The following is a 23,685-nucleotide window of genomic DNA, read 5'->3' on the forward strand; positions in this document are numbered from 1 at the left end:
CGGTACGAGGGACGTTTTACTGGCGGATGTGCCGGAGGAGTCTGGCCCATAACCGGAGTAGAATACAATCGGTTCCGGGATTCTTTCGTTGTTCCAAACACAAGCCGGTGCAATGATTTGATAAATTTTATACGGATTGTAGAATTTGTCCAACGTTAGTATAGCGATGTCGTGATAGTGTAGACCTTGCTTGTGTGATGGGTGTCGCACGATTTCGACTATTCGAATCAATTGGTCGTTGGCCTTGATGTGGGTAGGTTCCAGTGTGTTCCAGCTTGTGCAGCTAGCCGAAGTCACGACATGACGGTAGTCTATCAGTGCACCGCTGCAATGATTGAAGCTTTTGCCCGAACGGTGGAGTTCAACCTGAAAGTAGTATGCTACAAAGGTTGTCCGTTTGATCTTAGAAACGCTATACCCGAAAGAATGGTGAATTATTCTGCGGAGTGATTCTACTGTCCGAAAATTTCCTCGACGAAAGACATTCTGACTTGCGTGCGCATTCTGGAATATACTAATAATAATTCAGACTTGACGCTTGGGTGAAACTTCTTGAAACGTGTTTTGAGGTTCCTTACCTATCGGATCTACAGTGACGTTCACCATCGTCCTGATCCAATCGATGTACTTTGAGATCTTTGTATACACACCGAAAGACCCCTCCCAACAGCCGGTCCCGAAGGATGTGACTCCCACTAGATAAGGAATTACTTTATTGACATCGGAGAGCTCAATCTGAATGGGACCACCGGAGTCACCCTGACAGGTGTCCTTAGTTGGTGTTCTGGTGCAAAACTGATCATTGGCAAGGCCTCTGAATAGTGATTTTGGACGTGGCAACATGGTATTGCAGGTGTCATAGTCCCAGTAGTTTAAAGTGGCCTTTTGTAACGTAGGACTTGAGTCTGAACCTGTGAGAAAATTTTTTTAGCATACTATAGCGTCTTTCGACGTAGTCCTGATTCTAGCTACCTACCGTACTCCGTAATTCCGAATCCAACAACTTGCAGACCACCGGAAAACGTGTTTAGGTTATCATGTGGCCACAAACATATAGGGCACACTGTGAAATCCAGCTTTGCGTCTTGTTCCAATTCAATTAGTGCGATGTCGTAGTACTTCTGTGATCGTTTGTAATTAGGATGATGAATGAATTTTTTTATTCGGATATTTTGGGCGTATATATCGTCTTCTTTCGATGAGAGGTCAGTGTCACCCAACCGAACAATATTTGGAGGTACTCTGTTGTATCGAATTCGAAACCGTTATGTTAACAAAATAATATTATTTCTAACGCTGACAAACCTGTCGTCATTGAGTCCACAGTGGCCAGCTGTTACTACGAATCGAGCAGAGATGAGTGAACCTCCACAACTGTACTCTATTCTATCGGTATCTTTGTTTATCCAACCAATTGCTGCCTGGATGTTAATGGAGGGGAATGATTGGTCATTAGACTGGTTCAATTTTTTACTTTTAGCTCCACCAGGCTCTACTGATTCCTTTTATGGTCCTGAGTAATTGTGCAAATTTTGGTACCGATCGGTTGTTTCTACGGACCCTCCAAAAATTTCAAAGTTTATATGGAAGTTTGTATGGTAAATCGGTTAACATTGAAAATAAATTCTTAAAAAATCACCTCATCAATCAATTAATCAGAACACTATTTATTTGCAAAGGTATTCTTCTACTGAACACATTCGGGGATCATTTTAAGTTTCTGAAAATTCACTGAAAAAAGTTATTAACTAAAGAAGCAGCATGACTTCAAAACAAGTGGATTTTATTATTAATCATAGCAACCCTGTTTGAATAGCTCCATCGTTATACAAGTGTAAACTAGACTTGCCACCCACCGCTCACGTATGGCAGATGCAGCTATTCAAACAGGGTTGCTATGATTAATAATAAAATCCACTTGTTTTGAAGTCATGCTGCTTCTTTAGTTAATAACTTTTCTCAGCGAATTCTCATAAACTTACAATGTTCCCTGAATGTGTTCAGTAGAAGAATACCTTTAGAAATAACTAGTGTTCTGATTAATTGGTTGATGAGGAGATTTTTTTAGAATTTATTTTCAACGATTTTCCATGCAAACTTCCATGTAAACTTTGAAATTTTTGGAGGGTCCGTAGACACAACCGATCGGTACCAAAATTTGCACAATTACTAAGAGCCATAAAAGGAATTAGTAGAGCCTGGTGGAGCTAGAAGTCAAAAATTGAACCAGTCAATTGGTCATATTTGCTATCAGCACTAGATACAACTGCTTACCATGTGAGGAAATTCACTGCGAAATGCTCGTAGTCCTCCAAGAATGTAGAACCCCAAGGCACTTGAGACATCATCGCTGTAAAACAGACTGGGACAGTCTAAATGGAAAAAGTGGTACGATTGTTAGTATTTTTTTATGCACTGAAGAAGATTAGGAAACTTTGCCATATTCAGGTGTATTTTTCTGAAACCAGTAAGCTGTTCTTTGGGGAACCGTGTCATAGCGTCCGAGCAGTGTTGCCACAATAAAATCTTTTCACCCAAAATCCGACGAGTATGTTTCTATTACTTTTGGGTAAGATTCTATTGTCTTTTCGGTAACAGACCACGTAATTACGCATTGCGGTATTAAACTCATATTCCCGCAAAGGTAGTAAACGGTGGAATGACGAATTTCGGTTGATGTTCATGTATGTGCATCACACAATCATCAAATCGGTCGATTTCTATGATAGTATTAGTACCGAGTCAAACCAACCGGAATCCTGGCGGATATCCGACCAAATTCAGGCTGGAATCTACCACAATATTGGCAGAAACCAGCTCGAATTACGAATTTTTTACTTGGTAGGTAGGACAGCGAAAAAAAATTTTTTTAGGCAGTTTCCGGATCCGGCCTAGTTGCCAGATCCGACACAGTTCCCGATCCGGACCAGTTCTCGGAATTAGACCAGTTCCCAAATACGAACCTCCCGGATCCGGACCAGTACCAAGATCCGGACCAATAACCGGATCCGGACCAGTACCTGGGGATCTAGCCCATCTCCTTTTCCCCTTTCCAAGTCCTGACCTGAACCAGGCCCAGACTTGGTGCTTAGATCCAGACAAGTGTCTGGATCCGGACCCTCGGTTCGGACACGTGGATCCAAACCATAGGTCTTGCTTCTCGTACATGACAGGAAGGACTGTTCATGTTTTGTTCAGTCGCTATCTTGCTGTTAACGTCCGTGATAGAAAAGAAATTTCAATTTAACACAGGCCGAAGTACCCGAAGCATTCAAGCTAGCCGAGTGTGAGCCGATCTTCAAATACGTCGTGTAGAAAAATCGAACTTCGTATGTATCCTCATTGTGTTTACTCCGATTGAAGCGCAATATAATGACAAGCGAAGTGCCACACACTTCCAGACAATCCGACGCGTTAATATTTATTGAATAAGAATTGATGAAACATGAGTGCGACGCAGAGAAGATTTGAATGTGTTGGTATTGCCGTTTGGGGATTTTTTTGTTGGCACCGTGTTTTTTTAGTCTTGCTATTAGAGCAATTTTTTCTTATTACCGCAAAGGTATTACGGCCGAGTTTTGGGTGTACCGGGAGTTGGAAAATCTTCTCTATCTAAACCCTTCTATAGAAAAATACCCAAATAATAACAAGGTTGTTTGAAAAAACATTTTTCTTAAACATAGGTATTTTTCATTCGGGGAAATCAAACCAGGCTTTTTGATTCAGTTGTTTTATTTGAGCTGGAATTCCGCAAAAAACCAGTTAGAATTCCGGATGAGTTTAACTGGGTAATGTCAATGTCAGCTCCAGCTCAAATTCTCGCTGCCACTATGTTTGCAACCAAAAGTGGTTAACAGAAAGGCGGCGAGAAGCTGATTTGCAGGAATTCAAATGGAGCAGGTCAGAGTAAACGTATGCACTCCGGGAAGATTTGCTCGATTTTCACTCAGACATCATCCTTTTGATTTGCTGGAAGCAGATTTCTCGCATACCGCATTCTAATGTCATCTTCAGCTGAATCTCAATCCGTAACGCTTCACTTCGAATTCTTGCCATCACTGCTGCCCAACGCAACCTGTAAATTTACCTGCTGTTTACTGGGATGCATCGCAGGGTTAAATTATTTTATCCGATTTTCTTTCACTGCAAACATCACATTGCAACAACACGGTTTTATGCCTAAATGATCGACAACGACCAACCTGCTCTCGTTTACAACATATGTACTCGATGGATTTACTGACGGATTGCGAACCGATGCTATTCACATGGATCGGTTCGGCCTTCGACAAAATCAACCATGATGTCGCAATAGCGAAGCTGGACAAACTCGGTATTCATGGACAACTTCTGCGTTGGTTCCTCGATGGAAGGCAATTCCAAATCAGCATTAAGGACTGCCTATCTGCACCACTCTTCACTACATCCGGCATCTCAATAGGTAGCCATCTCGGTCCATTAATTTTCCTCCTCTACTTTAATGACATCAATATTAAATTACAAGGACCCCGCCTTTCTTTCGCCCATGATATGAAAATTTTTCGACAAATACGGGATAAAACCGATTCCGAGTTTCTTCAGAGTGAACTGGAGAGCTTTAGTACGTGGTGTGACCTAAACAGAATGGTTTTACATCCGAGTAAATGCTCAATCGTTACGTTCACTAGGAAACGCTATCCGATTCAGTTTAACTACCATTTATTCGACTCGAGCATTCCAAGACACTCTCACGTCAAGGGTGGTGGAGTCATCATGGATGCAGCACCACACACTTCATACTTCGTGGATGAGGCATGAAGATAATAAAGATAAAACAACCCAATGCAAGAGCACGGGAGGTATGAGCCTAGAAGCGCAAGAGCATGGGAGGTATGAGCCTAGAAGCGACTGGGCCACTATATGTTGGATACTGTCAACGTCTGTACATCAACATACGGATGCCACCCCCTGGATAAGAATGATCGACCCGCGCGAAATTAAAATTTTGTGATTTGTTTCTCGCATCAATAAAAATATTATATATGCAATTCTATATTAATTTTAGTGGTTATATGAGGAAAAAAGCGAAAAAATGCTAATTTTCAATAAAATTGCTTTTGGTTCACTTCAATCCATTTTTGGGATTATTAATATTCCTTGGATCTTCAAATTTTAAAGGTGTATCACGGTGTTCCTAAAACCGTTATTAACTAAAAAAAATGACCATAAATTTGGCATACGGCATTCGACAGATACAGTATCCAAGCATCTTCTCAGTGAATTTCAAAATGATCCATCGAGGGATTCGAGAGATATGGCGATTTGAAGTTTTATGATACGTTTCATAAGGCTACCAGCAAACACCCACGGGTTTGGTCCAATCTCTATGAACAAAAAAATATGTGTCTACTTATTTAGTACATGGCATTCAAAAGATATAGTAATCAAGTATATCCCCTGCAAGTTTGGAAATATTTCATTGACGGAATCGAAAGTTATAACGGTTTGGATGTGGTATGCGGTCATAGATGGGTTTTCTACCAGACTTCAAGCGTGAATCCATGTTTGTCCATTGACTATTTAGATCGTTTATACATGTCGCGGTTTTTAAAGGAAACCCTTACCATTTTATTACATTAATATATAATGTACAAATGGTGTTATAAATATGGTGCACTGAAAAAATATGAAAATAGGGTTGTCTACCAAACGTTAAATATAATGTGTAATTTAAAAAAAATAGATGAAAGTTGGAATGTTTACTTCAAAAGGCCATATCTCAATGGTATGTTGACTGATTCCAATTATTTTTTCATTATTGAACAGGTAGACGTTTCATCGTTAATTTTCATCAAGAAGAATATAAAGTAGAGCTGGCTACTTCAAACAATAGACAACTTAATTATCCTCAACTATATGTATTATCACTATTTAGTAAATATCTTTATATTCAAAACGACGACCTATCAATTTCTATACTTTAGTTGAATGCAACGAACGCAAGCTACAAATCATGGAAAAATAAAACCATAAATTCAATACATATATTCTAAAATATGAAGGTATTTGCTGATTCAGATCAGTTTATGTTATGATACGGTTTTTGTTGGAAATTTTGTACAATCGTAATTCGCTGGTTGGGTTGACAGATGTTAAAACTGGGGGATGTTATTAGTAGGGGGATCAAAGGGGATGTTATTAGTACAAGATCATCTGCTCATATCCCTAACTATTGTCAGTTTTGTTGTCGAATTGAATTTAACATGAGAACTTGACATTCAGATGTCGACAATGGACCAACTAGCGGAGGTCCAACTAAAATTAGAATCAGTCAACATACCATTGAGATATGGCCTTTTGAAGTAAACATTCCAACTTTCATCTATTTTTTTAACATTATATTTAACGTTTGGTAGACAACCCTATTTTCATATTTTTTCAGTGCACCATATAAATAACACCATTTGTACATTATATTTATGTAATTAAATCGCAAGGGCTTCCTTTAAAAATTGCGACACGTATAAACGATCTAAATAGTCAATGAACAAACATGGATTCATGCTTGAAGTCTGGTAGAAAACCCATCTATGACCGCATACCACATTCAAACCGTTATAACTTTCGATTCCGTCAATGAAATATTTTCAAACTTGCAAGGGATATACTTGATTACTATATCTTTCGAATGCCATGTACTAAATAAGTAGACAAATATTTTTTTTGTTTATAGAGATTGGACCAAACCCGTGGGTGTTTGCTGGCAGCCTTAAGAAACGTATCATAAAACTTCAAATCGCCATATCTCTCGAATCCCTCGATGGATCATTTTGAAATTCACTGAGAAGATGCTTGGATACTGTATCTGTCGAATGCCGTATGCCAAATTTATGGTCATTTTTTTTAGTTAATAACGGTTTTAGGAACACCGTGTGTATGAAATGACACCCATACTGATGGTGGTTCTCACTATTTTGTGGTAACCGGAAGTCGCCATCTTGGAATTCAAAATGGCGGTAATGGTCAATTTTCGGTGTCTGCTGATCATCCTCTTTCAAATGACACCCATATTGATGGTGGTTCTCACTATTTTGCGGTAACCGGAAGTCGCCATCTTGGATTTCAAAATGGCGGTGAAGGTCAATTTTCGATGTTTGCTCACCATCCTCTTTCAAATGACACCCATATTGATGGTGGTTCTCACTATTTTGTGGTAACCGAAAGTCGCCATCTTGGATTTCAAAATGGCGGTGAAAGTCAATTTTCGATGTCTGCTCACCATTCCCTTTCAAATGACACCCATATTGATGGTGGTTCTCACTATTTTGTGGTAACCGGAAGTCGCCATCTTGGATTTCAAAATGGCGGTGGTGGTCAATTTTCGGTGTCTGCTCACCATCCCCTTTCAAATGACACCCATATTGATGGTGGTTCTCACTATTTTGTGGTAACCGGAAGTCGCCATCTTGGATTTCAAAATGGCGGTGGTGGTTAATTTTCGGTGTCTGCTCACCATCCCCTTTCAAATGACACCCATATTGATGGTGGTTCTCACTATTTTGTGGTAACCGGAAGTCGCCATCTTGGATTTCAAAATGGTGGAAATGGTCAATTTTCGGTGTCTGCTGATCATCCTCTTTCAAATGACACCCATATTGATGGTGGTTCTCACTACTTTATGGTAACCGGAAGTCGCCATCTTGGATTTCAAAATGGCGGTGAAGGTCAATTTTCGATGTCTGCTCACCATCCCCTTTCAAATGACACCCATATTGATGGTGGTTCTCACTACTTTGTGGGAACCGGAAGTCGCCATCTTGGATTTCAAAATGGCGGCAATCGTCAATTTCCGATGCCTATTGACCTATACGGATCCTATATTACACGATTTCTAAGGCATCGAAAAATTTAATAAAATTTCATTTCCCACAAGTCCGAATAAGAAAATTCTGATTCTTTTCTTAGCGCAAAAATGGGTTAATATTCTATACCAGTCTTGCCCTGAAAATTTTGTCGAACCATTTTTGCGCGAATTGATATTTGATCCACTTTTGCCTGAGGTGTGATGACTATACCATTTCTGATCTAACAGAATATTGTAACCCACTTTTGCTCTGAACAAAATTTTAACCCACTCTTACTCTCAGCCTCTCAAATGATGCACTCATAGTTTCGGTCATCATGACTCATAAGAAAGGCGTCATAACGTACTAGGTCATAAGGTACCAATGAAGAGCGCTTCATATTGTCTGGGACAGGTTGCGTCATAATATCTGAAAACGGATGTGCCATAAGATCTTATACTTTTTGACGTATATTTGTTTTCGGATCTCATGAGGTGGCAGCACTGTCAAATCGCTTGAAAGCGATTTTGTGTTCGTCCGGTATTTTTCAAAATTTTGCGGTGACGTATAGTATATTTAACAGGAAATCGAAGTTAATCTCTTAGTAGGTCGTTTCTCCTGTTGTGTTACGTGTTAGTATGCAAAAATATCGCGAGAATAGCGTAATTTGACGTAGTGATTGTATCGTCACATCCTAATTAATTTGCTATGTACGTGCGCGAATCAAACCACCAAAAAACCCACTTAACATCCACAGCGCCATCTGAACTTGACTAGTTGATGCAACAATTTCACTGATTGTGGATTGCGGATGGAGGAGAATGACATCAACTAACGAATTCAGAGCAACACGCCGCACAGTGGCCGGAGGCTGGCCAAAACCTCAAAAATTTATTTTTGAAATATTAATATTTTATATTTTTCCTAAACTTCACATGTATTGAATGATGTATATTCGAAATTCTATGATCATTGGATAAGAACACAATTTTTAACACGAGTTTAAACGTACCAAAGTCCGGATTTTTTAATGATTTTCATTTCCGAAACCACCATTGCTCTGTTCACTTCAAATGCATCTTGCTCTTTTGATTTTGGTTCGATTTTAGCACAACTAGTTTCATTGTGTAGAGGAACTAAAAAACTTGGTTAGTGAGTAAAATACATTTGGTAAATTTGCTTGAAACTGTGACTTTTTAGTTTAAATATGTTTAAGGTGGTCAGATCAAAAATACTTTTTTCACTAATGTATTCTGTACAAATTTCGGAATCATTTCGGAACGGGCACATAGTATACATTCTATGTGAAATTACCTCTACTTTTCGAATATCATGGTCTCGTTCTGCGCCTAGGTGCGCAAAAAGGTTTAAGGAGATTTTGAAGCTTTGTTGCTGATATGGAGATACATGGTGTTTTGTGTAAAATAGTTAGACAATCTACAGTAAACCAACACGTTCAACAATGGTTTTTAAGTAGTGCTCTTCATGTTTTATGATATTGTTGACATTGGTGAACAGTAACGGAAAATCTATCATGAAAACGGGATCATAGTTATAAGAAAGGTTCAATGACACTGTATGGAAAAATGCATTTAATACTTTACGACTTTTGACATCAAGAATGAGCTCAGCACCTCAAAATTAGCTTAAATTGTGATTTTCAGCCAAATTAGGTAACATTTGAGGTTTTGTCCGACTTTTGTTTGAAGACCCGCCACTGTGCGCCGGTGAGATCGTTTTGTGTTGTTCTTCAATTATATATTTTACCTTATTGTAAATACTTGCCAGAATCAAAAATATTGTTTTTCATTCTGGAAGTGCGAATATATTGCACATATCCAATTGATACGTGGATGAATTCTCGGGGGGTTTATTGTATATGAAATTGGGCTCAAAATGTACGTGTAGGCACAGGCATTCTTGAAATGAATCGTTGAATGTAAAGTGGAGCTATCGCCTCATTTCCAGGACTAAACATGTGTACATCTATGGATAATAAACAATTTATTAATAAATAGATGTAGACAAGTTTCTTCCATAAAAGCATTGCCGGTCAGTGGGAGATGGATTGTAAAAACACACACATACACAAATTAGTTTTCGGATCTTATGACGCATGCCTTGTCCCGAACGTTATGACGCATATTCGCTTTCGGATTTTATGTTGCAGTCGATTTTGTGGATATTGTGACACACTTATAGTTTCGGATATTATGACGCATAAGAATTCCGTCATAATGTATGATGATGTATGACTTAGGACGTTATGGCGTAGTACCTGTGCGTTAAAATATCCGAAGCAATACCTCGGTGTCAAAACATCCCAATATCAGTGTGCGTCATAATATAGCCGGTTACGTATTCTCCAAGTTGTGGCTTCATCCAGCCAGCCATTCCTCGCAAGAAAGAAATCTCACACTGATAGTTTTAAGAGGAAAACTATATGTGAGTGTGAGGTCACCAGGAGCACGTAGATACTCATCACAAGTATCCAGTTAGGTTCACAGTCTTGTGTTGCTAGTTGCACGATCTGTTAGGTTACTGTATTGGAATTATTGCGATTGAACTCATCCTCAGCAGTGCTGCCAGAAGAAGTTTAAACTAACGGTAAAACAAGAAATTTTAATATATCTTCGTTGTTTTGAAATTTAACTAATAACTAATTAGACCTATCAATTTAAACCATTTTCGACTACATATTCCAAATGATTGGGCTTTTGGGAGTGTGTATCTTCGTCGCGAGCGGTTTGTTTTAGCAACGGGGGAACTGATCAACAGACCATTCAATGTGCTTAGGGAAAACACATGGCCTTATTTGAGTGGAATGATAACTTCAATCATGTATAATGTTTGAGAATTGACAATTCGCGAGAGGGATCGGGAACCGGTTGGTAATGTCAGCACGAAGAATAAGTGTTTTGCTATCATGTTCATTAGTTAGCTTTCAATTCTACCTCATGCCCCCACGCGAATCAAAGTCTATTGATGACATTTGGTTCTTAGACCGGCAACGCCTGTGTGCTGTCGGCCTTCTGCCGATAGTGGCAGAATGAGAGGGTGCGAACGGATCTAGCCGAGAAGACAATACCGTGAAAATGAATAGTTGTTCGGAGGTTGGCTCCAATGGGACTTTGATTCGACTTGTATCGATGATCGCGGGTCAATACGTACTGAAAAGTCGCCGCGTCTGTTTTAATGAATCAAATTTCAAGTTCCGTTCTTGGTAACAAGCCCGTGTATCAGGTTAACGATCCTCTGTATTTCCCTTCAATGACTGATATAATAGTTCGTATACGTGTATTTCACAAACAATCCGATAGGGAAAAACGGAAATACTTTCGTTGATTTATAACATCTCGAGCTACCATAACTTATTGTCTGTATAACGTGTTATCACTCGGTAGTTTGCAACCCAATAATATATCGTAGAGAAGGAATAACGAAATTAGTCTAAATAATGTCGCAATAGTGATCCTGCCCATTACGCAGATAAGATTAGCTTTTCTAGGCAATACTCAATAACCGCCTGTGTGGAGTTGAAATTGCTTTTGTTTAGAAAACATAGGATACTGTCGGTAGCCGGCTACCCAGAGTTTTTTAAAAAAAAAACAAAAACTAAACAAGATCTTCTTTTTCGAGCGATCGTGTTCTCGAAAACTAACTAAACTACTACCTAATAAACTATGCTTTACTGGTCGCATCGCTTGTTTGGGGCGAATCCCAGACCCTATTCCCTTCCAAACAACCAACTCCGCGACACCTATGGAAGAGTCTGATGAACTTTCTGTGTAAAATTCCGCATTTTATTCAAGCGATCGCCGGGAAAAATCAGCACCGACACGATAGAAGCCACGAACAAATTCGTCACGTGATTGAATATTATTTAAAAATATAAGCAGTGCTCCTTATAGCCGGTTATCCGGAGTTCAAGTTGCTTATTTTGCTAATCGTATTATTACAACAAATGATAAATTTCCCAAATTCTCGGCAGCCGGCTGCCCAGAGCAATTATTACATGATATCGCTATTGGCACATTTACTAACAACTCTCCCCTTCCAGTGATACATGTGGAGATGCAGAGGATTCCTCGGTCTCTAGTAGCAACATGTATCGGACTAACATTCCTTCCTTTCCCAGAAGATCTGTATTCGGACGTAGCTGACGATCAGCACGCAGGAATCGGAATAGATTTACAATGTGGCTCATCATGTTATTCCCAAACATGTTGTTCCAATGAACATTTTGCAACCTAAATTGTTTCTGGTCAATAACGGAGTAGCAACTACGGGCGATCTCTTATGCTTATGCGTATGCTTACATATTCCAAATGATTGGGCTTTTGTTAAAACTCCCATTCCCGATTTTTTTAGTACTCGACAAGATTCCGTCCCAGTAGTAGCGCTATCGAAAACGATTTTACTGCAGTGCTAAATTCTTCCGCATATTTTGCGGAGTTTCAAGCCCCCTACCAGTTTTGATGGGGTCCTGGATCAGAGAGGACTCAATATCTAACTCCAATTCTTTAACCCCAGCCAGTGACATCGTCGCGAATTTCCCATCAGCAGCCCATATTTAAAACACCATGCAGTTGGGGTGAAATTGGATCATAACCATGGGGGTATTATGGGCTTTCCGTTTACTCGGGCGCATGGTATCAATAACGTCGGGAGAAAACTAAATAATCTCATTACGCAGACAGAAGCCTCCTTCCTGATTATGTGGTATTTCAACGCTCACCGCGTTGCGTGGGACTCGCGAAGAATGAACGCAGATGTAAAGAAATAGCTATTGTTTCCGAAGAACACGATGCATCCTAAATGATGGTAATTCATCAGAGAGTGCACTAACACGGCACTTAACCTGATAAGCAGCGGCCCTTCTCAATACAGGAAGCTACCACTCCCCATCATAATTTCACATGGCCACTCACTACTTTGGTCGTTGATGCTGGATCTACGACAACGCAACTTCGTGCAGTTCACTGGAGGAACTCGGAAGGCAGCGAGGCCATCAAAGCCCACTGCAAAACTCTCTTAGCGCATACAAGCAACGATCCCAAACAGAAAAAGCGATCACTACTTTTTGACGTCTGCAAAACCAAGTAAGGAAAACTATTAAGGAATGCAAGAGTAGAAACGGAATACCTAGCAGAAGTACTCGCTCCACTATACCATCATCCAGCATGCAAACCTGCTTTTCGGTACTACTTCCGAAGTAGTAATCGCCCAAGAATTCCTCAAGCGGCCTTTTGGTTCCCTGGAGAAGATTTCAGGAAACGAATGTTAGCTTTTGGAGACAGCAAAATCTATCCTCCAGCTTCTCGTTCGGATACAGCGGGGAATGAAGATGTCGACCGCCTCAAAGGCAGAACGACTTTCAAATTGCTGATCAAGGAAACTCCATCAGCCGACATAGTCACCCGCTTCAATACTATTCAAATACTCTACAGCTCACTGGAGGGGTCAATCTGGCCACCTACAGAAAGTTTAGGGACGGGGGGGGGGGATACGTGACAGCAGACCTGAAAGTGATCCTTACTTACACAGAGTAAGCAAACACACCGCAATTTTGAACTACCTGCTAAACCAGCACCACTGTTGAACACTTAGTCATCAGCGAGGAACTGCAGGAACTTTGTAGGTAGCACCAGATTCCTGCATCACACCGTAACATTTGATCTAACCATCCCAATTCAGAAAATATCCTCAGTTCTTTCTTTAAGACGCCAACCACATAACTCGATGCGATTTAAAACTAGTGTTCGGACGGCAGGAGAAAACAATATTTATGATAATCCGCCTTTTAATTTACTGTGCAGAATTTCGTCCGTTTACCGCTTTCATCATCAAGCGCCACGAATACCTACTTATCCGACCGACCGAAATGCTTGCATACTCCTCCTAGGAGGTGCCAAGCGGAGATTGAACGTCCACTTGGTTCTCGCACTAATCAACTGATCCGCACAATCTTATATCTCGAAGACAACTTCAATGAACCCTACATCAGACGCAAGACGACGACTTCTTCCGGACCACCACGTCATAGTGCGCAATGTAGAACAGGTGCTTCCGCTCTTTTTGCGATAATGCTGTACTATCAACGGACTGGACTTCTCGATCGCCAGCTATTCATTGTCTTACCGGTCGATCCATGTTCTCGGCCAAACCTTTCAACTCATCAGACAAAACTTCTTCTCTGCCATCTTCATCAGCAACAGTTCCACCTTCTCGTACTTGCTTTACTGTAGCGCCACACAAACTGAAGTAGCTGTACTCGGTTGTAGTACTTGGCTCTGCTTGCTCGTTGCTTTTAGTGTCTCAATCGGCAGGCTTCCGTTTTTTTGTGCACAGTTCAATGCGAATCGGATTACGCACGCCATCGTCCTCGCCAGAACTATCCACTTAGGGAAGTGATTAGCATTCACGGTAACTTGAACCACCCTTACATCGTGCAGCATCAAATGAACTCGAAGTTCCTCCGTAGTGTTGACTGGAGATAATACTCTTCCACTCTATCGTACAAAAGTTGTTGCCTACATTCCAACGGGCTGTTGGGGGTGTATCTCCAGACCTTTACCCCATTTGGTTACTAGATCCGCTACATTCAATCTCGTCGGAACCCATTGTCAATCTGTCAGCTTAGTCACACTAAGGATTTCGCCAAAGCGGAAACCAACAAATTATTTGTTGCGGCGCTGATTCGACCGCATCCAAGACAGCACCACTTCTAAGTCGAACCGGAATACTACTTTACTGATAATGAAGTTATGATTCTCCTCGATCGTTCACGCTAGCCTTGCCGCAAAAACTGCTGCCAGGAGTACTAGGTGCGTAAATGACAGCTGCTTCAACGGTGCTGCCACCTTACCTCGCACGGAAGTATGCTGGACTTATTCAACCGCGTCTGATTTCGCATTTCCGAAATATTTTCGGGGTAGCTTGAACACCGGTGCGTTTGCGAGAATTTTGGTCCATATGAACGATAGCATCATCCCAATAGCAGCCCATTTGCCATAGATCCTGAACCAACATTTTTCCGAGAATTGTACCCGGAGCAAGCAACCCTGCTGGATTGAATTACGCCATCACAATGCTCAGAATGATTCATTTCCTCGGGCGTTCTTCCTCTTGGAAAACCTTGCTGTACTCTGCTTTCCATTCGGTCGCAAAACAAAACTCGTCTTTAACCGGGTCCCAAACGACGCCTATCATACTGATGCCGTCGAAGGGGAGGAATGCGCCGTCACCCGGAGCTAATCGATTAGAGTCGTTCATCAGTTTCGGAATAACGGTGAAAAAGTTATGCAACCATCTTGAAGCATCGGGACTATGCGACCACCTAAACCAACCGATGCTGGTGCACGAGTTAGTTAACAATTTACTACCGAGCTACAAATTGGAACCGGCATAAGCGCAGAAGGGTGGACAGTCCATTGTGGATTTTCATGAACTTCACAAATGATACCGTTTCGGATGTATCGGAGGTGACGGAGCTCTCGACGATATCGCAAATCCAGCGCGAGCCTTCGCGGATGGCGCAAGGAAATTCCCGAAAGAAGAAGTTCGCTTATTTTCCGCGTCATGTAGCTAAGTAGCTAAGCCGTGCTGGATATGTAAACAACCGGATCATCTCATCTGGTGGATCATGCTGTGAGTAGTTCCAGCGAATGAACATTGCCGCCAGGTTGAGCGGAGTTGAGCGACAAAACCTGTGTGGTTATTGTTTGAACAAGCACGGAAACATGAGTTTATCAGCCGTCTGCCGATATCTTTGCTTTGGATAGGCTCTGCAATGATCCAGTATTCAGTCTTCCACCCTCTGTTCCGGTCTGGAGGAAGACAAACCGCCGACAGCTCCATGTTGACCCTTCAACGCGTTGATCTTATTAACGTTGTCGTCGAGCTGTTTCCGAATAACATCCCGCTTCTTTGAGAATTCACGCTCTGAGGCCAATGGGCAGTCAAGCATTTTCTGCTCATACTCTGATAGCTCGCGCATCTTCCACTCTAGATACGATGCTTCCGCAACTCTATCTGCTTTGCAAAAGCCTTCTCCATTGCTAGCTGTTCCTTTCCCAACTGCTGCTCAGTCAGGTCCGACACGGAACCAGCTCCACGATCGGACCCTGCATCACTATTCAGGGCGAGCTTCTTAGCCGTAGTCTCTGGAACTTTATGATGCCGAGCGCTTTGCGGAGAGCATCTCGGGCATCGTTAAGCAACGTTCGCCACCTCCTGGTTGACATCTGCGCATATTCTTCGCATTGGACTTAATCAATGTCACCGGATTCCGCTAGCATGCAAAACAAACCCTTATCGTGCTTCGTAGGAGAAGAAGCCATCCTGTACGCTATCCGACTAAAAAATTTTAGGCTTCTAACAGGTCTATAGGTTATACCATAATCCACAAGCGTCTGTCATTTACCACCTATTCGGCTACAAGATCTGCGGGGCCTTAGTCTCATCCATTGGAATTGGAAAGTTTTACCGCAACCATCACATTACTAATACTAGAAAATACTGGTCACTCAGAAAATCAATTATAATATCTATGATGCTATATTTACGTTGTTAAATGACATGTAAATATCGAAGTCATTAAAACGATGAATGACCAACTGAGTTAAAGCCGTAACAAACAACATCCCCGAATTAATACCAACAGCAGTTGTGCTCTGATATGTTCCTGTGTATGATTTCATGATCATAATAAGTCATTAATTTCATTCTTTATCGAGCACTCAGTCGAGATAGAAGTCTTTTGTCATCGGTCCGTACACTATAGCGACAAATAGTGTTAATCCGCGTTCAAGGTTATTTGCACACTCTACGCCTAGTTGAGGTTTCAGTATTTTTCCCTTCTTTTGTGTTTCTGTTTCTGAGTACCGTTAGCCGGTCAGTGAAGTGAAGCAGTGTTCTTCTAGTAAGTCGTCTGGATACCGTTACCTACACAAGCTAAGTATTAGTTTTCGTTTCCCCTTCTTGGTTGTCTTAATAACGTGCACTGGGCAATAGGCCCGTGCAAAAATGACTTCCCCTGATGGCGGTTCATCTCAAGGCGAGATGGACGTCGAAACAAAATCGGCTCCCCGGCTCAAGGTATATCCGAGCTCGGCCACCGGGCCATTTGTGATCTTCTTTCGGACCAAAGAAAAAAAAAAGTGTTTGAATCTGTTGCAGATTTCTCGAGTTCTGACGGATCGGTATTCGGCCGTGACAGAAATATCGAAAATTCGCCCTGATAAGCTTCGGGTGGTGGTTAACAGTTCAACTCAGGCAAACGATATTGCTGGCTACGAGCCCTTTGCGAAGGAGTACAGGGTGTATATTCCAGCTAGCAGGGTTGAAGTCAGTGGGGTCGTTTCCGATTCGAGTCTGAATTGCGAGGACCTGCTAAAATATGGGACTGGCTGTTTCAAAGACCCCATGCTTAAGCCAGTGAAGATACTGGAATGCAAACGTTTGCATTCAGCATCAGCCGCAGCTGACGGCAAGAAAATATACGTCAACTCAGACTCTTATCGGGTGACCTTCGCCGGCTCTGCCCTGCCCAATTACCTCCTCTTTGACAAGGTTCGTCTACCTGTTCGTCTCTTTGTGCCGCGGGTCATGAACTGTACTAATTGCAAACAATTGGGACACACAGCCTCCCATTGTAGCAATAAAGCCCGCTGTGGGAAATGCGGTGGGAATCATGCGGATGATTCCTGTGGTAGAGATGTCGAAAAGTGTCTCTACTGTGGGGGAAACCCACATGATCTCCCTTCATGTCCCGCGTACAAACAGCGCGAGGAAAATCTTAAGCGTTCCCTTCAGGGACGCTCTAAGCGATCTTTTGCAGAAATGCTTAAGATAGCTACGCCACCTGTCTCTACGAACATCTTTACCAACTTGTCTACTGACGAAGGGAACTGTGATGAACCCCAGGAGGGAACATCTTTTGCTGTGCCTAGAAGTAGTAGAAAAAGGAAGAACATTTCCTCTTCCAAGCTTCGTCGTAAAGGCCAGAAGGTGTCTCTTCATGGTCCCCCTAAAATAACTACTCAAGGAAGTACTGGTGCAAAACCGAAGCAAGTCGCTCCCGGTCTCAGTAACCTGAGCTCAGAAAAGGAGTTCCCAGCACTTCCAGGAACATCAAAAACCCCGTGTGTTCCCATATCTCAGCCAGAGAAAGAAAACAGCGCTGGCTTAATAAATTTCTCTGACATTGTGGACCGTATTCTTACAGCGTTAAACATTTCTGACCCCCTTAAAAGTATCTTGATAAGCTTTCTCCCCGCAGTGAAAACATTTTTGATGCAGTTCACTGCGAAATGGCCCCTCCTTTCAGCGATTGTATCCTTCGATGGCTAATTCATCGAACGAGGTCAAGGATTTAATCACTGTTCTACAGTGGAATTGCAGAAGCATTATCCCGAAAATCGATTCGTTTAAAATCTTACTAAATAATTTGAAATGCGATGCATTTGCCCTATGCGAGACATGGCTCACTTCAGAAATAACCCTACACTTCCACGATTTTAATGTTATTCGCTTGGATCGAGAAGACTCTTACGGAGGAGTACTTTTGGGGATCAAAAAGTGCTATTCTTTCAATCGGATCGACCTCCCCTCGACACCAGGCATTGAAGTTGTCGCTTGCCAAACCAGAATAAAAGGCAACCTTTGCATTGCTTCCACCTACACCCCCCCCCCCACCTTAGAGCCTTAGTTAGCCACCGACGGCTTTGCGATATTGCGGAACTCCTCCCCGCACCGAGGCTAGTTTTAGGTGACTTCAACTCCCACGGCACGGCATGGGGTTGCCTTCATGACGATAATCGATCTACCCTACTCCATGAGCTTTGCGACAACTTCAATATGACTATTTTGAATACGGGTGAAATGACACGGATTCCTGCCCCTCCAGCGCGACCGAGCGCCTTAGATCTGTCCCTCTGCTCGACATCGCTGCGGTTAGATTGCATGTGGAAGGTAATCTCTGATCCCCACGGCAGCGACCATCTGCCAATCGTAATTAATATTGCTAACGGTTCAGGGCCACCGAATACAATCAATGTTTCGTATGACCTCACACGAAATATTGATTGGAAGAGCTACGCGTCCGCGATATCCGACAAAATCGAGTGCACTCAAGAGCTTCCTCCGGAGGAAGAGTACGGGTTCCTGGCTGGCTTGATTCTCGATACCGCGATTCAAGCTCAGACTAAACGCGTACCAGACGCGAATTCACGCGGGTGTCCTCCCAATCCATGGTGGGACAAAGAGTGCTCAGACGTGTACGCGGAGAAGGCCGCTGCGTATAAGACCTTCCGGGACGACGGGCTGCCAGCTAGCTACCGACAGTACGTGATGGCGGAAACGCGCATGAAGAGTTTGATAAAAGCCAAAAAACGTAGCTACTGGCGCCGGTTCGTCGACGGACTAACGAGAGAAACATCGATGAGCACTCTTTGGTGTACGGCCCGGCGCTTACGAAACCGAAACAGTACTAATGAGAGCGTGGAATATTCAAACCGTTGGATATTCGATTTTGCCAAGAAGGTTTGTCCGGATTCCGCCCCGGCACAGAAGATCTACCGCGCCGCGTCCCCTCACAATAACGCGAACGAAACACCGTTTTCGATGGTGGAGTTCTCACTTACTCTCTTATCATGTAACAATAAAGCCCCAGGGTCAGACAGAATCAAATTTAACTTGTTAAAGAATCTGCCAGACTCTGCCAAGAGACGCTTGTTGAATTTATTTAATAAGTTTCTTGAGGGTAATATTGTCCCTCATGACTGGAGGCAAGTGAAGGTCATCGCCATTCAAAAACCAGGAAAACCAGCCTCCGACCACAACTCGTATCGACCGATTGCGATGCTGTCCTGTATCCGAAAGTTGCTCGAGAAAATGATCTTGTTTCGCCTCGATAATTGGGTTGAAGCAAATGGCTTACTGTCAGATACACAATTTGGTTTCCGCAAAGGCAAAGGGACGAACGATTGTCTTGCGTTGCTCTCAACAGAAATTCAAATGGCTTATGCTAGCAAAGAGCAGATGGCATCAGTTTTCCTAGGTATAAAGGGGGCTTTTGATTCAGTTTCTATCAAAATTCTTTCTGAGATGCTGCACCAGCATGGTCTTTCACCGACTCTAAACAACTTTTTGCTAAACTTGATGTCTGAAAAACATATGCATTTTTCGCATGGTGATTTATCGACATCACGAATTAGCTACATGGGTCTTCCCCAGGGCTCATGTCTAAGCCCCCTTCTCTATTACTTTTACGTGAATGACATTGACGAATGTCTTGTCAATTCCTGCACGCTAAGGCAGCTTGCAGATGACGGGGTGGTCTCTGTTACAGGTCCCAAAGCCGTCGATCTGCAAGGACCATTGCAAGGTACCTTGGACAATTTGTCTGCTTGGGCCCTCCAGCTAGGTATCGAGTTCTCCACGGAGAAAACTGAGCTAGTCGTATTTTCAAGGAAGCGTGAACCAGCGCAACTACAGCTTCAATTAATGGGTCAAACTATTGCTCAGGTTTCAACTTTCAAACAGAAGTGCCAGCAAAAGATCAACTTTCTCCGTACAATAACCGGAACATGGTGGGGTGCCCACCCAGGAGACCTGATCAGACTGTACCAAACAACAATATTGTCGGTGATGGAGTACGGGAGTTTCTGTTTCCGCTCCGCTGCGAACATACATTTCATCAAACTAGAGCGAATCCAATATTGTTGTTTGCGTATTGCTTTGGGTTGCATGCACTCGACACATACGATGAGTCTAGAAGTTCTGGCGGCGTCCTTCCGCTGAAAAATCGATTTTGGGAACTCTCGTATCGATTGCTCATCCGATGCGATATCTTGAACCCGTTAGTAATTACAAATTTCGAAACGAGCTGTCGAGCTCAATTCTCAAACCCGATTTATGTCCTTGTACTTCGATTACATGGCACAAAATATCAATCCTTCTTCATACTATCCCAACCGTGTCAATCTCTTTCATGCTTCTGATTCAACTGTATTCTTCGACATATCCATGAAAGACGAGATTCGTGGAATCCCGGATCACATACGTCCGCAAGTGATCCCAAGCATCTTTCATAGTAAATTTCGAGAAGTCGACTGCAACAAGATGTTTTACACCGACGGGTCAAGTCTCGACGGCTCCACTGGCTTCGGTATATTCAATCAAAACCTCACCGCCTCATTTAAACTCAATGATCCTGCTTCAGTTTACGTCGCAGAACTTGCTGCTATTCAGTATACCCTTGGGATCATTGATACTTTGCCCACCGATCATTACTTTATTGTCTCGGATAGCCTCAGCTCAATCGAGGCTCTCCGTTCAATGAAACCTAGAAAGCACATTCCATATTTTCTGGGGAAAATCTGGGAGCGCCTGCGTGCTTTGTCTGTAAGATCGTACAAGATTACCTTAGTTTGGGTTCCCTCGCATTGCTCCATTCCAGGTAATGAAGAAGCGGACTCTTTAGCTAAGGCGGGCGCTTTGCAAGGTGTCATATATGAAAGACCAATTAGCTTCAGCGAATTTTTCAGTATTACTCATCAGAGAACCCTCGAAAGTTGGCAAACTTCATGGAGCAATGGTGAACTGGGAAGGTGGCTACATTCGATAATCCCTATGGTATCGACGAAACCTTGGTTCAGGGGGATGGATGTGGGTCGGGATTTCATTCGCGTGATGTCTCGGCTCATGTCCAATCACTACACGCTGGACGCACATCTCCGGCGTATTGGGCTCGTGGATAGCGGTATCTGCGCTTGTGGCAACGGTTATCACGAAATCGAACATGTTGTCTGGGCATGCGCCGAGTACTGTTCTGCCAGATCTCAACTATTCGATTCCCTTCGGGCCCGAGGAAGATCACCCAATGTCCAGGTTCAAGATGTACTAGCAAGCCGCGATATTCTCTACATGTCCCTTATATACACGTTCCTCAAAACCATCAATATCCAAATTTAAATGCCCCTATCTTTTCTCTTATCATTCCCAGAAGTGCCCTCTTCCGCCTACCGTACCCCAACGATGGTTTGATACGACTCCAAGACGAGACAAAACATCTGTCGAATGAACCAACAACACGAGATCAAGAGTACAACATCACACGCGCAACGCGGTGTGTTTCCGATCCGTATCTGAGCCGTACTACGAAATCGTCTGGAGGAACCACTGCCGACTCGAGGAAAACCGCCCGGCGTCCCAATACTTGATGCATCCGTTCGAATCTGTAATCCTGGCCGTTGATTCCTGATGCCGGAAACTGAAAGTTTATATCCCCCCCGTGCAGCCTTGTCCACCCTCTCTCCCATGTCTCTGATACACAGATGTATGACTTTACCCCCTTCTCCCCTTGAATATCTTCCCAAAACTTATGTGCCCCCCCTATCTTCTAGTTTTAGTTGATCAATATTTAATCTCGTTAAGAAATGCACAACAGTACCACTACTTTAAAATAGCCCTAATTAATTCCCCTTATTCTTGAACCACTCTCTCTAGTTATTTCTAGTTAGTTAATAAGCTTGTAAAATGTTCCGCTTAGTTAATAATTAATTTCTCCTACAATCTCCCTTCTAAAAATCATAAAGTGAATTACTATACAAAGAACACACAAAATGACCCGTCCCCCAAATCTTACGAATATTATATTATACCCTCTTTTATATGTATAAGTTAGCTGCAAAGTTTTTTTTTTAGTTTCATTATATAAAACAAAATAATATTGAAATGTGTAACACCCTAGTTTTAAGAAATTGAAAATGTAAAACAATGAAAAAATGGCACCTTTAAGCTAACGCATACGTGCCTTATCAAATAAACAAATTGAAAAAAAAGTCATTAATTTGGGCGGAAGATATCATTTCTATAGAATTATGTTATGTGCTTCGGATCGACTATACCAATGAACTTCTGTCTATAGCATCGATGATGACTAATGCACCGCCGATCGAGGATCAATTTCGTAATGTGAACACTACACTGTGAATCCCAAGGCATCAATTACCATCTAATGAACTTCTCTGCCAGTATCCATCGGGTGGATCGTCCACAAAGGCATTATCCTCCCCTTCTGTCACCGCAAGGAATGCAAGAACTGTTACAAGCACGGATATTTTGCGTCCTTCGACTACCATCACTGTAATGATCACGCGATGATTAACACTATTCGAATCGACAATGTGCGCACCAAGTTTTCACCGTTTTGCTAGAGCCTTCTATTCCACTGCACGATAGACACTGAACTGATTTGTTGGATTGAGTTACGCGTTTTACAGCTCTCCAATTAGTTTGGACGAACCTTCTAAATTAGAACAACCGACCACTCGATGCGGGAGTTTACCAGCTTCTCTTGGAAGCATTCTTCTCTGGGTGTTATTTTTATCGGTGAGGAATTGTTTTTTTTTTTGCTTCTGTCACCAAGCTGCTACGTAACTTTTAATTGTTCCAACAAGCTGCCGAGCTCTGCTGACGGGATGATTGCTGCGGCGTGGCTGCGTGTTGTACAAATTAATAAATCATCGTCTAGTGCCGACGATTCCGCGACTGCAGCAGAGATCATTGCAGTAGTGGTCGAATGCAGCTTCGAACATCATAACTGTCATGGATGGCAGTCAATCGTCAATTTGGTGTTGTCCATCTCCTGTCCAGTGGAATCGTATTGAGTTTAGTACTTCTCTGCTCAACACCTCCTACCCAAAGATGGTGATTAACAGCAATCTTGAGCTTTGCGCTTGGCACAAACTGCTAAAATGATTGTTGCGTGAATCAGAGTGTAGCGTGGTAGAAGTGTGCTTATCGGTGATTTCAATGCGAGGTAACAAGAGGAACCTAAGAAGATATTCGCATTTAT

At 42.4% G+C, this 23,685-nt stretch overlaps 2 protein-coding genes across 3 annotated transcripts in view; both read right to left on the reverse strand.

The window, feature by feature from the left end:
- The window catches only part of LOC131683955 (uncharacterized), a 378,198-nt gene that overhangs the window by 5,950 nt on the left and 348,563 nt on the right, over window positions 1–23,685 (reverse strand). The gene's annotated exons all lie outside the window — the stretch shown is intronic.
- LOC131683958 (serine protease snake-like) lies at window positions 232–22,991 on the reverse strand. Its single transcript, XM_058966380.1, has 7 exons — window positions 22,840–22,991; window positions 2,275–2,372; window positions 1,306–1,421; window positions 977–1,242; window positions 579–911; window positions 419–514; window positions 232–366 (listed from the first exon to the last, which is right to left on the reverse strand). The coding sequence occupies exons 1-6, from the start codon at window positions 22,967–22,969 to the stop codon at window positions 453–455; spliced, it is 1,005 nt and encodes a 334-aa protein (XP_058822363.1). The 5' UTR covers window positions 22,970–22,991; the 3' UTR covers window positions 232–366; window positions 419–452.

This window comes from Topomyia yanbarensis, chromosome 2 (genome assembly GCF_030247195.1).
Source record: "Topomyia yanbarensis strain Yona2022 chromosome 2, ASM3024719v1, whole genome shotgun sequence".
NCBI lineage: Eukaryota > Metazoa > Arthropoda > Insecta > Diptera > Culicidae > Topomyia > Topomyia yanbarensis.